The sequence below is a fragment of the Trichomycterus rosablanca genome, chromosome 1 (assembly GCF_030014385.1).
Source record: "Trichomycterus rosablanca isolate fTriRos1 chromosome 1, fTriRos1.hap1, whole genome shotgun sequence".
In the NCBI taxonomy this organism is placed as follows: domain Eukaryota; kingdom Metazoa; phylum Chordata; class Actinopteri; order Siluriformes; family Trichomycteridae; genus Trichomycterus; species Trichomycterus rosablanca.
In genome coordinates, this window is record NC_085988.1 from 32,509,512 (window position 1) to 32,524,521 (window position 15,010).

A 15,010-nucleotide genomic window follows, 5' to 3' on the forward strand; every position below is an offset into this window, starting at 1 on the left:
TCACAAATATTACCACCTGTTTGCACCAGTTTGGCTAGTAAACTTTAACTGGCAGCAGCAGCAGCACTGAATTAGAACCAGATGAATATCATGCTGATATTTTCATGTATTTGCATATATATTCTACTGCCCTCTGAGCGATTCAGTCCCTCACTGCTAGACTGAGCAACTCGGCTGACGGACACACACTATTCTCACACATTCTTTTCCTTACTGTACATTTACTCAGTACTGTACAGTGTACTGGCCAACACTACACTTGTCTTTTGGTCTGGTACCTTTAGTTTTAAATCCAAAAATGTGCCTTGAATTTACTGTAGGTCTTTGTATTTATCTCACTGTTTTTATCTGCACTGTGTACATTGTATTGTTTGCACTTGTGTTCTGTGTTGCACCCTGGTCTCAGAGAAACATAGTTTCATCCCAGTGTGTACCTGTATATAGCTGAAATGACACTCAAACCTGATTTACCTACAGTGCCTGACCTTTTGTTTGATCAGAGATAATAAAGATAATCCTCTGAAAAATTGAATTGTGCTTTATGTGTAGTCTGATGGAGGAAGTTGCCCTTGAACAACATGCTTTTTGGTATATGCCAATCTTATTTTGCTCATGGCAAAGCAAGAGCTGCTATATGAGCTACGAGTTGCTGTATTATTATCATGGAAACATGCCCCCTATTTTTAATTGATTTGCCTAGTGTTGCAGTGTGTTGCAAACTCTGGGTGCTGACATAAGTTTATTTGGGAATTACTTTCTAGACCACTTAAATGAAATTAATGAGCTGGGCTACAAATGTCATGCAATTCACAATACTGAAAAGGTTCCCTGTATGACAGCTCCAAGAAACATAGAGAAAAAATACCTCAAACAATCAAACTCCCAAAATGTACTGTACTTCAACCCACAATAAGACCAAAATATTTCTTGGAGAAAATAGTCACTATAAAGTTGTACACAGTTTAACCTTCAAGGCTAAATGGGTATACTCAACCAGCTAATGCGGCTCCCCATACCTTTACGATAGGGTGTCTTCCACAAGCTGACTTAATTGCCCCGCGACTGCCTTCTGTCTCATAGTGGGCCCTGTGGTGAGATTTGGGTTGAATTTCCAACTTTAGCTCATACTGCCCATGCTGACTGGGCAGAAAACTGTCCAGGCTGGGTAATGAAGTGGACCTGAGAAACACAGAAACATATTAAGATGATGATGAAGATTTAGCTGTTCAACCAAAACTGATTCACTAATGCTAGACAACATTTCAATAAATAAGGACTAAACATATGATTTATATACTGTATATATAGATATATACATATATTCATGACAACCTTCTTCTTATCTGATTCCACCCCAAAAATCACCCACCACATTTACATTCATGACATTTAAAGAATAATTATATCCAGATCAAAAGGGGCAAGCCGATGGCAGCATTGCCTAAACCAGCGACCAGCGAATGTATGGAGTTTGGAGATATGAACTGTTGCCTGATGATCAGGTAGCATAGCATATGGAGGTACATGAAAATCCAACATTGTGTGATATAAAGGGCGCACAAAGGCAAAGAAATATGTTTGAGGCAAAATCACCTCCTTCCCCCAAAAAAGTGCTGTTTAGCTCAAAATCTAAGCAACTGTGCTGCATTTAGCCAAATACAAAAAGTACTGTAATTCAGAAAATCACAAAGTCACTCAACAATATATTCTCTCACACAACTGTTTCACCTTGTCAGATGCAAAGTTTACATGAAAATTACAAAGAGGTGTTAGCTGTTTAGTATTTTTAAGCCAAATCGTGTCAGACAATTTGATCAGCAGGCAGATGCTTGCATACTTTTATTTTATACCATAAGACCAAACAGCGCATTACAATGAACTAAAATCTAGTCAACACAGCATAGCAGTAAACACTGTACTTTAAAATGTCTCTTATTCCACAAGAACAATTTTCATTTGTTTTTGCTATTTGGTCAAATTTAAATGTTTTACATCTTCCAACAATTTTTTTTGTATGTATTTTTTTTATTTGTGCATTTTCTCTCCTTTTCCTCCCTTTTTAGCGAGTCCAATTGCCCGACTGCGTCATGCTTCCTCTCCACCAATGCCGATCCCTGCTCTGATTGAGGAGAACAAAGCTAACCCACGCCCCCTCCGACACGTGGGCAGCATGCCTTATCACCTACACTTTGACGAGTGCAGCGCAGCTCAGCACTGTGTACGGAGAGACACACCCTGGGAGCACTCTTTTCTCATCTCTGTGCATGCGCCATTAATCAGCCAGCAGAGGTCGTGATTAGTCCCGCCCATATCTGAACAACAGGCCAATCATTGTTCATGTGTATACGATGTATTCGAGATCCCAGCTCTGGTTCCAGCGTGTGTTTTTACCGCTGCGCCACCTGAGCGGCTTCCAACTAATTTTAACGTAAGATAAATACAACAAAGGTAAACACATAAAGAAGTATTCAAAACCTATATTACCAATGTGAAAAGTAAGTGCTCCCTCTAAATCTTATAATTGGTTGTGCCCCCCTTGGCAGTACCAACTGCACTCAAATGACTAGAATAACTTGCATTTTTTTACATCACTGTGGAGATTTTTTGTCTCCATCTTTTTATAGAATAATATTAATTTGGCCTGGGCCTCCACAAGGTTTCCAGTTTGTTGGCCCTGTGCCTTTTTTAGAGTATATTTTAAAAAATCATTATAGTTGACAATCTAAGGAAGTTAAGACACTCAAGTGGTGTAGCGGTAAAATACGCTAGCCCACTATCACTGAGACCCAGGGTTTAAATCTTAGCATTGCTATCAGCAGGTCAGGTGTCTACACAGCCATGAATGTGCTATGTTTTAGGCGGAGGGGCTTGCAATTGGGAGTGTTGCATCAGGAAGGGCGTCCTGCATCAACGAACTGTGACAAATCAGGTATTTGGATGAGAATGATCTGCTGTGGGAACTTCTGAACAGAAGCAGCCAAAAGAAAAAAACTGACGTTGATCAAACGATAAATAGGTTTTCGCTGAACTACTTTTAAATAAATACCTATAAGACAAATCACAGCTTTTTTTTTTGCAGTTCACCTACTGCCCCAACTTCTGCTTAAAATATTGAAATATTTCACCATTAATTAATAAACGTAATGAACTGTTCGGTTCAAACAAACTGTGGTGCCATTTTTATCCTCACATTAACAAATTACGTAACATACAAAGACTTCTATGCAAGAACATTCATGTACCTGAACAAAGGAGTGTGTGTTTGCTTGGGTTTTCCCCATGGGAAGGGTGTAGGAACAGACAAGAAATGTTCCACTATATCTTCTTTTTTCATTGTTGGCAGTGACACTTCTGCAGTAGAATCCAGTGATGCAGTTGCAGGACCTATCTCCTCCAGCCCTGGATCGACATGTCCTGGCAGCAGGGTTGTACGATCCTGAAGGTGATTGGCCTGGTAGGTCCTCCTGGTTTTAGATGGGATGTCAATGTCAGCTGCGAAAGCTTGAAAGGGGGGAGCCATCGCAGCGGGGCTTCCCAGCCAGCTATCATCGGTGACACTGCCTCGTGGAGAGTGAGACGGACTCGGTGAGGGAGAGAAATGAGGTGAGGATGAGCCTGGCATGCCATCAGAATATGGGCGTTTTCCATACGGCGAAGTGGGTCGAGAGGATGGCCTCGAGGACGAGTGTGGCCGGGCACTGAGCCAGGTGTCCTCGGTAACACTGGCTCGAGGTGACTGATAGGGTGAATGATGAGGAGACAGTGAATGAAAGTAGTGGCGCTGCTGCTGTTGCTGGTAACGAAACCAAGAATCTTCAGTGAATGTGCAGCTTGGTGAACCAAATGGCGACACCAAAGGAGACACTTGCGGAGACGCCTGAGGGGAAGCAAGAGGAGAGGGCAGGGGGGAGCCCAACGGTGATAACTGTGGTGAAGCAAACTGGCACTGTGCTGTTGCTTCATTCAGCTCTGCCTCCACGTCATCGTAAATATGGGAGAAAGACTCACATGAGGAGGCATCTGAGAGCCAGCTGCGAGATGACAAGCTGCTGCAGGGGCTTGGACAAAGCCCCGAGGTGTCCCTGTAGGACCCATCCAGAGGCAAGTACAGCTGGTCACGAGATACTAGTGGACCAGAAGCTCCGTCATGCTCCGACTCAACCCCTTGTTGCTGGGCAACGAGTTCCTGTTGGCAAGTGGCTGGGATGGAGGTGATCTGGATACTGGGGCAATCAAACACACGGCTTGGAGAATCCACAGCATTGGAGCATGGAGCAGCATAGCTGCCAGTTAAAGGGGTTTGGGATGGCTGGGTGACAGGGTCATACTGCAGCTCTGGATGCTGCTGGTAAAGAGACTGTTCCTGAAGTGCACTGTAGAAGTAGCAGGACCCACCATTGTCCACTCTGACATCTACAACAACAAGGAAAAACGTGTCATGTCAAAAGTGTATCAGTAAATAAGGACATCCTGGGTTGTTACCAAGTAAATTTGCATTAGATCAGGTTTGACAATGTATTTTTCACCTTGATTCAATGAAGTAATTTAAATTACTAACACTAAGTTTATGGACACTGTATAGATCATCCATATGAATATATGACCCACAGTATCATAAAGCAAAGAAAATAACTATTCTTGACGATTGCTTGACAAATAGACCTGATTTTTATAATAACTTTTACTTAAGCCCAGATAACAACAGTCTGTAACATAAAAACAAAATAGAAAAGTGAAGACACTTAAGAACCCCTCTGATCAGCTGTCCAACTTCCGAAAATATTTCAGTGCATCAGTCAAAACTGTTTCCATTTCAGATTTTGTTAGAAGACGGTTCAAACAATGTGGTCAGTTACGTAACTCATCTCAGTTTAAAAATGACAAACCTAAATCTGTATCTAACGACAATACTGATTAATTTTGTAGTTTGAAAATCTAATAAAACATGACATGGTTTTTATGGCAAATTCTTCTGTTACAGACAAATTATAATATACATGTGGGTAACAGCACTGTCAAAGAGTATCTCTAATTAGGCCAATTCACACAAGAGAGCAAACTAAGTGCTGTCAACAGTACAACCAGAGTTTACTATAAATAACCCCATTCACACACATACACACACACACACCAAACACAGGATGCTAAGTGAGAAAACAGACCAACTTCAGAACGAATTGATAAGATCTAGTGCAGTTGTGGAGGGCCAGGGTCATATTCACATTTCTGTAAGTTTGCAAGGGCAGGAAAGTCATCAGACTTCACTGGTCAGAGTGGTCAAAATGTAATAATAAAAATATGCCATATGGTGTTTGGGTGACGTAGTGACAAATTATGCAAGCTCACTACTGCTGGAATCCAGGGTGCAAATCCCCAGCAGTGCTATCGGCCAATCGTGCATCTCCTTACATACATGACTGGCTATGTCTGGTCTGGGGGAGATTAGTGGATGAGGTGTGTTACTGCATTGCACCCAGTGATTCCGGGGAAGTCGGACCCACATGAAAATGAAATGGAAAAAATACCCCTATTTTTAGAGGCTACGGACTACAAATACTACAAACACTATAACTAGGGCCCTACTAAATTCACAGGAAAATGTGCTTAATTTCACAGACCCCATTTTTCAAAAATCACATGTGCCACATTTCACGGCAGCTCTGTCTCAAATACGAAAACATTTGCCCGTGTTTTGACACCCAAGCGTCCACAGAATTGGTTGGGAGTTTTCCACACTCAGTTACCTGAATAGTGTTTTAGCTGCTTTAGACTTAGACATCTTGGACTAACTGATTGCTAACTGAATTGGTGTAGGATTGCTAGTGTAACAGACGTTTCTGTGGTGTAGTGTGCATGTTTAATGTATGTGTTTATGTATTGAGTGCATTTAGTCCCTTTGGGGATTCCATAATCAAAGGAAAAGTGTGCTTCTCTGCACACATGATCATCTCTCTGTAGTCTGTGCCCCAAAAGAACAAGCCAGTAAAGTATTCTGCTCCCGATAGTTTGTCTCTGTACAGTTTATTTCTTTCTTTATAAACTCAGCAAACTCTAAAGACACTCGGTTACACTAGGACTACAAGTTAACCAGTAAACGTAAGGCACTTAAATGCTACACGAATCTTCTTCTTCTTCTTCCTCGGCCTTTGTCCCGTTCGGTTGCGGGGTGGATCATGATCCACATTGATTTGGCACAATTTTTACGCCAGATGCCCTTCCTGACACAACCCTCCCTATTTTATCCGGGCTTGAGACCGGCACTACCATGCACTGGTTTGTGCATCTATGTGCATCTAGGTATCTATAGGACAATTCAGTGTTTCCAATTAGCCTGGTGGCATGTTTTTGGACAGTGGGAGGAAACCGGAGTACCCGGAGGAAACCCACGCAGAGAACATGCAAACTCTGCACAGAAAGGACCCAGACCGCCCCACCTGGGGATCGAACACAGGACCTTCTTGCTGTGAGGCGACAATGCTACCAACTAAGCCATCGTGCCGCCCTTAAATGCTACACGAATGAAAAACATTAAATCGCTTAACACAAACTTTACAATCGGAAAACTGCTCATTTTAGTTAGGTAGGGCCTTAACTAAAACAAAATAAGTAGACAATAGTCTGTTAGGGGAAATGAAAGGCAGAATTACAATATGACATTGTACATACAGTGTATCACAAAAGTGAGTACACCCCTCACATTTCTGCAAATATTTTATTATATCTTTTCATGGGACAACACTATAGAAATAAAACTTGGATATAACTTAGAGTAGTCAGTGTACAACTTGTATAGCAGTGTAGATTTACTGTCTTCTGAAAATAACTCAACACACAGCCATTAATGTCTAAATGGCTGGCAACATAAGTGAGTACACCCCACAGTGAACATGTCCAAATTGTGCCCAAAGTGTCAATATTTTGTGTGACCACCATTATTATCCAGCACTGCCTTAACCCTCCTGGGCATGGAATTCACCAGAGCTGCACAGGTTGCTACTGGAATCCTCTTCCACTCCTCCATGATGACATCACGGAGCTGGTGGATGTTAGACACCTTGAACTCCTCCACCTTCCACTTGCGGATGCGCCACAGGTGCTCAATTGGGTTTAGTCCATCACCTTTACCTTCAGCTTCCTCAGCAAGGCAGTTGTCATCTTGGAGGTTGTGTTTGGGGTCGTTATCCTGTTGGAAAACTGCCATGAGGCCCAGTTTTCGAAGGGAGGGGATCATGCTCTGTTTCGGAATGTCACAGTACATGTTGGAATTCATGTTTCCCTCAATGAACTGCAGCTCCCCAGTGCCAGCAACACTCATGCAGCCCAAGACCATGATGCTACCACCACCATGCTTGACTGTAGGCAAGATACAGTTGTCTTGGTACTTCTCACCAGGGCGCCGCCACACATGCTGGACACCATCTGAGCCAAACAAGTTTATCTTGGTCTCGTCAGACCACAGGGCATTCCAGTAATCCATGTTCTTGGACTGCTTGTCTTCAGCAAACTGTTTGCGGGCTTTCTTGTGCGTCAGCTTCCTTCTGGGATGACGACCATGCAGACCGAGTTGATGCAGTGTGCGGCGTATGGTATGAGCACTGACAGGCTGACCTCCCACGTCTTCAACCTCTGCAGCAATGCTGGCAGCACTCATGTGTCTATTTTTTAAAGCCAACCTCTGGATATGACGCCGAACACGTGGACTCAACTTCTTTGGTCGACCCTGGCGAAGCCTGTTCCGAGTGGAACCTGTCCTGGAAAACCGCTGTATGACCTTGGCCACCATGCTGTAGCTCAGTTTCAGGGTGTTAGCAATCTTCTTATAGCCCAGGCCATCTTTGTGGAGAGCAACAATTCTATTTCTCACATCCTCAGAGAGTTCTTTGCCATGAGGTGCCATGTTGAATATCCAGTGGCCAGTATGAGAGAATTGTACCCAAAACACCAAATTTAACAGCCCTGCTCCCCATTTACACCTGGGACCTTGACACATGACACCAGGGAGGGACAACGACACATTTGGGCACAATTTGGACATGTTCACTGTGGGGTGTACTCACTTATGTTGCCAGCTATTTAGACATTAATGGCTGTGTGTTGAGTTATTTTCAGAAGACAGTAAATCTACACTGCTATACAAGCTGTACACTGACTACTCTAAGTTATATCCAAGTTTCATGTCTATAGTGTTGTCCCATGAAAAGATATAATGAAATATTTGCAGAAATGTGAGGGGTGTACTCACTTTTGTGATACACTGTATGTCACACTTAATGATTTTAATACATGATATTACACAAAGGTAGCTTATGTACAGTAAGGAAAAGGGTTAATCATGCACAACTGTTTTTAAATATATAATGCTGGGTGGGTTAAAAGCCATTTCGAGGCTCTAGGGCTTTACTTCACACATTGAGAGCCATTATCTGCAAATACAGGAAACTGGAAACTTTTTTACCCAGCACCCAGGCCTGCTTAAAGAGCTCAACCTTAGCTTAGTCTCATGGGGCCAGACTGTTACAAATCTGTCAAGCGATAGTGGCTTAACGCTGGGCGTGAACAAAGATTCACTAGAAAGGAAACAAACTTTGTTTGAATTATACAAGTGGCATTCGACATAACTTAATCTACAACACTAAATCTAGGATTACTGTACTACACATGTTTAATGTTATACACCGATCAGTCATAACATTATGACCACCGCCTTGTTTCTACACTCACTGTCCATTTTATGCTCCACTTACCATATAGGAGCACTTTGTAGTTCTTTGTACTTACTGACTGTAGTCCATCTGTTTCTCTACATACTTTTTTAGCCTGCTTTCACCCTGTTCTTCAATGGTCAGGACCACCACAGAGCAGGTATTATTTAGGTGGGAGATCATTCTCAGCACTGCAGTGACACTGACATGGTGGTGGTGTGTTAGTGTGTGTTGTGCTGGTATGAGTGGATCAGACACAGCAGCGCTGCTGGAGTTTTTAAATACCCTGTCCACTCACTGTCCACTCTATTAGACACTCCTACCTAGTTGGTCCACCTTGTAGATGTAAAGTCAGAGACGATCGCTCATCTATTGCTGCTGTTTGAGTTGGTCATCTTCTAGACCTTCATCAGTGGTCACAAGATGCTGCCCACAGGGCGCTGCTGGCTAGATATTTTTGGTTGGTAGACTATTCTCAGTCCAGCAGGGACAGTGAGGTGAGTAAAAACTCCAGCTGTGTCTGATCCACTAATACCAGCACAACACACACTAACACACCACCACCATGTCAGTGTCACTGCAGTGCTGAGAATGACCCACCACCCAAATAATACCTGCTCTGTGGTGGTCCTGGGAGAGTCCTGACCATTGAAGAACAGCATGAAAGGGGGCTAACAAAGCATGCAGAGAAACAGATGGACTACAGTCAGTAGTTGTAGAACTACAAAGTGCTTCTATATGGTAGGTGAAGGCGATAAAATGGACAATGTGTGTAGAAACAAGGAGGTGGTTTTAATGTTATGGCTGATCGGTGTATGTAGCACATAGGATGTGGTTTGGGACACAGCAAGGAAATCACTTTTAAACAATGTTCATTACAAAAACACCACATAACATGTTAGTAATGTTAAAGTTGTGTCTTGCAATGCAGTTAAACATTTATTCTTTATATTGTATGAACTGTTGACTTTGCAGTAGCATAAAATAAATCATTGAATAATGGTACATAGGAACATAATGCTGTGCTGTTATCCATGCTTAAGGATGCAAAAAAATATAACAGTGCATCAAAATGACTAAAAAAGCTAAATTGAATAGTAAGTCTATTTCTGAAATAATCACTCTCAAGACAAAGCTTGTTTATTACAGTGTGAGACACTGCTTTGTGCAATGTCTGTATTAAACATGGCTGGGTCGGTTTTAGGAAAAAGTGTGACCATGATCAATATTTGAAAAGCACCTGTATGATTCTTGAACCTTTTGCTGTCTGTCTGACACAATGTATGTACCCTGTTTACAGATGTGTCACCTCTCAAACCCTATTCTAACTCAAATTAATGACAGGACAGGTAATTACTGGTTACACAAGATTCATCAGTTCAAGTTTAATGTCAAACACAGTCATGGACAGTTAACACTGATGTCTTTTAACTGTGGGAGGAAACCGGAGCTTTTGGAGGAAACCCATGGAGACACGGGGAGAACATGCAAACCACACAGAAAGGACCCGGACCGCTTCACAAGGCAAACAAACCCAGGACCTTCTTGCTCTGAGGCGACAGTGGTACCCACTGAGCCACCGTGCTGCCCCTTAAGACTGTAGCATTATGTAAACTGTTATTCTGTAAATGTTTTTATTACAAATCATTGCATTCATTTTCGATTCTTAGTGTTAAGTGTTAGTAAATGTAAGTATGCACATTATTGAAATTTACCATGTCAATTCATTTAAACAATAGGTTAAAATTCCTTGAGTTTTACACTTTCTATTGAAGCACGGGTTCAGATGCCAGGGGATCATCAGAGGCTTGTTAAAGTTATTTACACCAATTGTTCACCTACTTTAAATATAGCCATACCAAATACTATTCTGAATTTTACTCTACCTGTTAATCAAACTGTAATAAAAACATTGTATTAAATTAGTCACATTAAAATATAAAACATCACTGTGTTTCATTTCAACAAGTCTTCATGCGTTTATTAAAAAACAGCGTAACTTAATAACACATGGCAGTAATATAGAAATAAACATTGTAAGTAGAACCAGTTCAGCTGTCAGAATGTAGATTTTAAACTGAGTCTGTAACGAACAGTTCATTACAAGTGCTGACTAATCATGCTAGAAATGCGGTTGATATATTAAAGCTCCTTCTGACAACATAAGTATAGTTATAATAAGGTTATAATCAGAGTTCTGTCTTTATGCTGAAACAAGTGATGCCAAATATCCACATTTTTGTAAAATAAATAAATAGATAAAACATACACACAGATCCCTAGATGCATATTTTAACATTAAGTCAGAATCCACACTTGCACAAAAACAGCTTCACTGTTTGTGATTGTAATCTACAGTATAATAGTTTTGTTGCTCATCATTTAAGGTATATGAATGAGGTTCAGATAAGCTCCAAATTCAGCTTGTATCTGGTGTTGGCAAATGTGCACTTGGGGGTAAATTGGGGCGTGTTTCACATAAGCACTCTGTTTGTACAGATTGTAGCTGCACTCTCAATTTGAATCAACCGTCAGCGGTTGGAAATTAATTAAAAAGACATATTTAACCAACAGCCTAAATCAAACAATGACTTCCGTTATCGGTTAATCTATGACCCTAGTTCCTAGTCAATATAGAATCATACTGTAAGTTAAACTCTGCACATGCGGATCTGTAGCATTATTTTAACAACAATGATGTGGATAATTTGCATTATGCTCCAATATAGAGGTAGAACTCAGCTTATCATTTTACAATAACTACACAAGCTGTCAGGAAGACCCTAAATATATGAAGTGCATATTCATTTTTTGCTTAGAAAATTTATTTAGTGCTCGTAATTAATGTTTGCTATTGTTTAAAATCTACATTCAAAATAGTTTTGCATGTGATGTTTATGTTCATCTTACTGTTCTACATTACAACCACGTTACGCGTTTTTATTTTTTTTATATTTTTGCATTTTCTTCCTTTTTCTCCTGATTTTTAGCGCGTCCAATTATTACCCAATTGCGTTCTGCTTCCTCTCTACTGGTGCTGACCCCCGCCCCTGATTGAGGAGCGCGAACTGACACACGTCCCCTCCGATACGTGAGCAGTAGCGACTGCATTTTTTCACCTGCACCAGCAGAGTTCATATGCGAATCAGCTTTGTGCACGGAGAGCCACACCCTGATCAGCATTATTCCTCTACTATGTGCAGACGCCATTAACCAGCCAGCAGAGGTCGTAATCGCATCAGTTTTGAGGTCCCTATCCAACTCCCTAGCCCTGTATGAACAACAACCAAACGTTGTTCATACAGCCGCCCAGCCCAGCCGGATGGCAGTGCTGAGATTTAAAACGGTGTATTCGAAATCCCTTTTTTTTAAATAAATAAATAAAACTTGAAGACATTTCAGTGAGATGCTATGAGCATTTTGGTTAACGGTTAACCATCGAAAATGACTTTCAGTTGTGGATTAACAAAATTTGCATCCCTAAAATAGACACATTTTTAATTGGGTCTCAGATTTTTGGCCCACACTGTATACTCATATGGAATTTTTTAGTTTGTTTGTTTGTTTTGTAATGTTATTTATGTCAACAATAGCAACATTTAGTGAAATAAAACCTGTTATACTGCAAAAAATATATAGATATATTTTTTGAGAAATACATTTATTTTGACTAATTAACTGATGTGGTTACAAAGTGAACTAAAGCTGCAAATTTTGTTTAAGCCCTACAACTAGAGTCTAGCAGTTTAGTATAAGAGTTTTTATTTGTGTGCAGTAAAGATTGTGGTAAAATTACTTCTGTTTTAACGTTTTTTCGAGATATTTCCAACTTGTTTGCAATAGAAAGGATACTTTAGTATTGACCGGTACACATTCATCATATGATAAATATTTTTTTGATTTTTTTTCATTCTAAATGCTATTTTGCTTAGTTCATGTCTGTACAGTATCATTTTATTAGTGTGCAGTAAAGATTGTGGTAAAATTACTTCTGTTTTAATGTTTTCTCGAGATATTTTCAACTTGTTTGCAATAGAAAGGATACTTCAGTATTGACCGGTACACATTAATCATATGATAAATATTTTTTTGTAATTTTTTTTCATTCTAAATGCTATTTTGCTTAGTTCATGTCTGTACAGTATAATTTTATTTGTGTGCAGTAAAGATTGTGGTAAAATTACTTCTGTTTTAATGTTTTCTCGAGATATTTTCAACTTGTTTGCAATAGAAAGGATACTTCAGTATTGACCGGTACACATTAATCATATGATAAATATTTTTTTGATTTTTTTTTTCATTCTAAATGCTATTTTGCTTAGTTCATGTCTGTACAGTATCATTTTAGCATACAGTAACTAGTCTAATATGTATTTAACCACTGAAGTGATGAAGTATGTCCTTTAGTAGGTCAGAAAACCCTTGTTGAGTAGTATGATGGCATTTCCACTGGCAAACTTTAAAACCAAAACTATACATAGTACAGAAAGGGGTTGAAAGCTATTTTAAAAAGAGGAAGCTGACACAACTGTAGCAGAAAAGCAGCTTTCATGATTCAGACTGAAACTTACAGCACGACTTCCTCTGTCAGAGACGCGCAGCTGGCAGAGGGGGTGAAACCGCTGCACGTCCCGCATGTTGTACAGAGATATTGTTGATATTGATATATGTTATTACAGTACATGATGTGAGCAGAAATTGACTCACCAGTGTGGCCTAAGGCCGTAGGCTGTGTGTCCTCCCCGAAAGTCAGTCTGAAGTCGAGCTCCTCGCTGCTGTACTTGGCTGCAGTCATTGCATTTGAGATTCGCTTTATACAAACTGTTTATAAAAGAAGAAACCGCTATAGCTCTATTTGCTCTATCAGATCACCACTGCGTTATTACTAATACGTGTTAAACCCGGTCGATGCCAACTTTCTAAAGTGTGGTTTACACGGTGCCAGCTCGCAAACCCGGAACACTCGCTCAAAGTACGCGCTAACTGCAATTCACTATATATAACATTTGCTTTTTCGCTTCAGCTAGAAATGTAATGTAGTTATCGGCTGTTCGGATTTCCATGCAGAAGTCCAAGGGTGTTTCTAAAACACGTCCGTTTCTGTAAGGCAGAGCTACAATGTTATTAAAAACTTCTCCACTACGCAAGGGAGGGCGCTAAGCTACACCACGTGACGTCAACCTGTTTGACAGACAAGAAACAAAACATGGTGCATATACTGTACACACTGAATAAATTAGCCACCAGCTTACAACACTGCTGCAGGAACGTGTACTTACACTCACTGATCAACCATAACATTAAAACCACCTCCTTGTTTCTACACACACTGTACATTTTATTAGCTCCACTTACCATATAGAAGCACTTTGTAGTCCTCCAATTACTGACTGTAGTCCATCTGTTTGTCTGGATACTTTTTTAGCCTGCTTTCACCCTGTTCTTCAATGGTCAGGACCACCACAGAGCAGGTATTATTTAGGTGGTGGATCATTCTCAGCACTGCAGTGTGTGTTGTGCTGGTATGAGTGGATCAGACACAGCAGCGCTGCTGGAGCTTTTAAATACCGTGTCCACTCACTGTCCACTCTATTAGACACTCCTACCTAGTTGGTCCACCTTGTAGATGTAAAGTCAGAGACGATCGCTTCTATTATTATTATCTATTGCTGCTGTTTGAGGTCATCTTCTAGACCTTCATCAGCGGTCACAGGACGCTGCCTACTGGGCACTGCTGGCTGGATGTATTTTTGATTGGTGGACTATTCTCAGTCCAGCAGTGACAGTGAGGTGTTTAAAAACTCCATCAGCATTGCTGTGTCTGATCCACTCATACCAGCACAACACACACTAACACACTAACATGTCAGTGTCACTGCAGTGCTGAGAATGATCCACCACCCAAATAATACCTACTCTGTAGTGGTCATGGGAGAGTCCTGACCATTGAAGAACAGCATGAAAGGGGGCTGACAAAGCATGCAGAGAAACAGATGGACTACAGTCAGTGATAGAGGTGGTTTTAATGTTATGGCTTATCGGTGTACATTGTGAGGAAACAAGTTCTCAACCTTGTTTTGGTCATAATCACTTATTTATTAGAATTTTAACGTCATGTTTTTGCACACTTTGGTTACATCCATGACAGAAACTGTAGTTACTCATTACTTAAGATTAATCAGTGTACACAGTCAAGGACAATTTTGTATCTCCAATTCACCTCACTTGCATGTTTTTGGACTGTGGGAGGAAACCCACGCAGCAGAGAGAACATGCAAACTCCACACAGAAAGGACCCAGACCATCCC

At 40.8% G+C, this 15,010-nt stretch overlaps 1 protein-coding gene across 1 annotated transcript in view; it reads right to left on the minus strand.

The window, feature by feature from the left end:
• The window catches only part of nfatc3b (nuclear factor of activated T cells 3b), a 29,534-nt gene extending 16,037 nt beyond the window's left edge, over nt 1-13,497 (minus strand). Inside the window, exons 1-3 of the mRNA XM_062998685.1 lie at nt 13,410-13,497; nt 3,243-4,413; nt 1,017-1,179 (exon numbers count right to left, since the gene is read on the minus strand). Of these exons, the coding sequence (XP_062854755.1) occupies nt 1,017-1,179; nt 3,243-4,413; nt 13,410-13,497 (1,422 nt within the window). The remainder of the gene's footprint in view (nt 1-1,016; nt 1,180-3,242; nt 4,414-13,409) is intronic.
• Between the last annotated feature and the right edge of the window lie 1,513 nt (nt 13,498-15,010).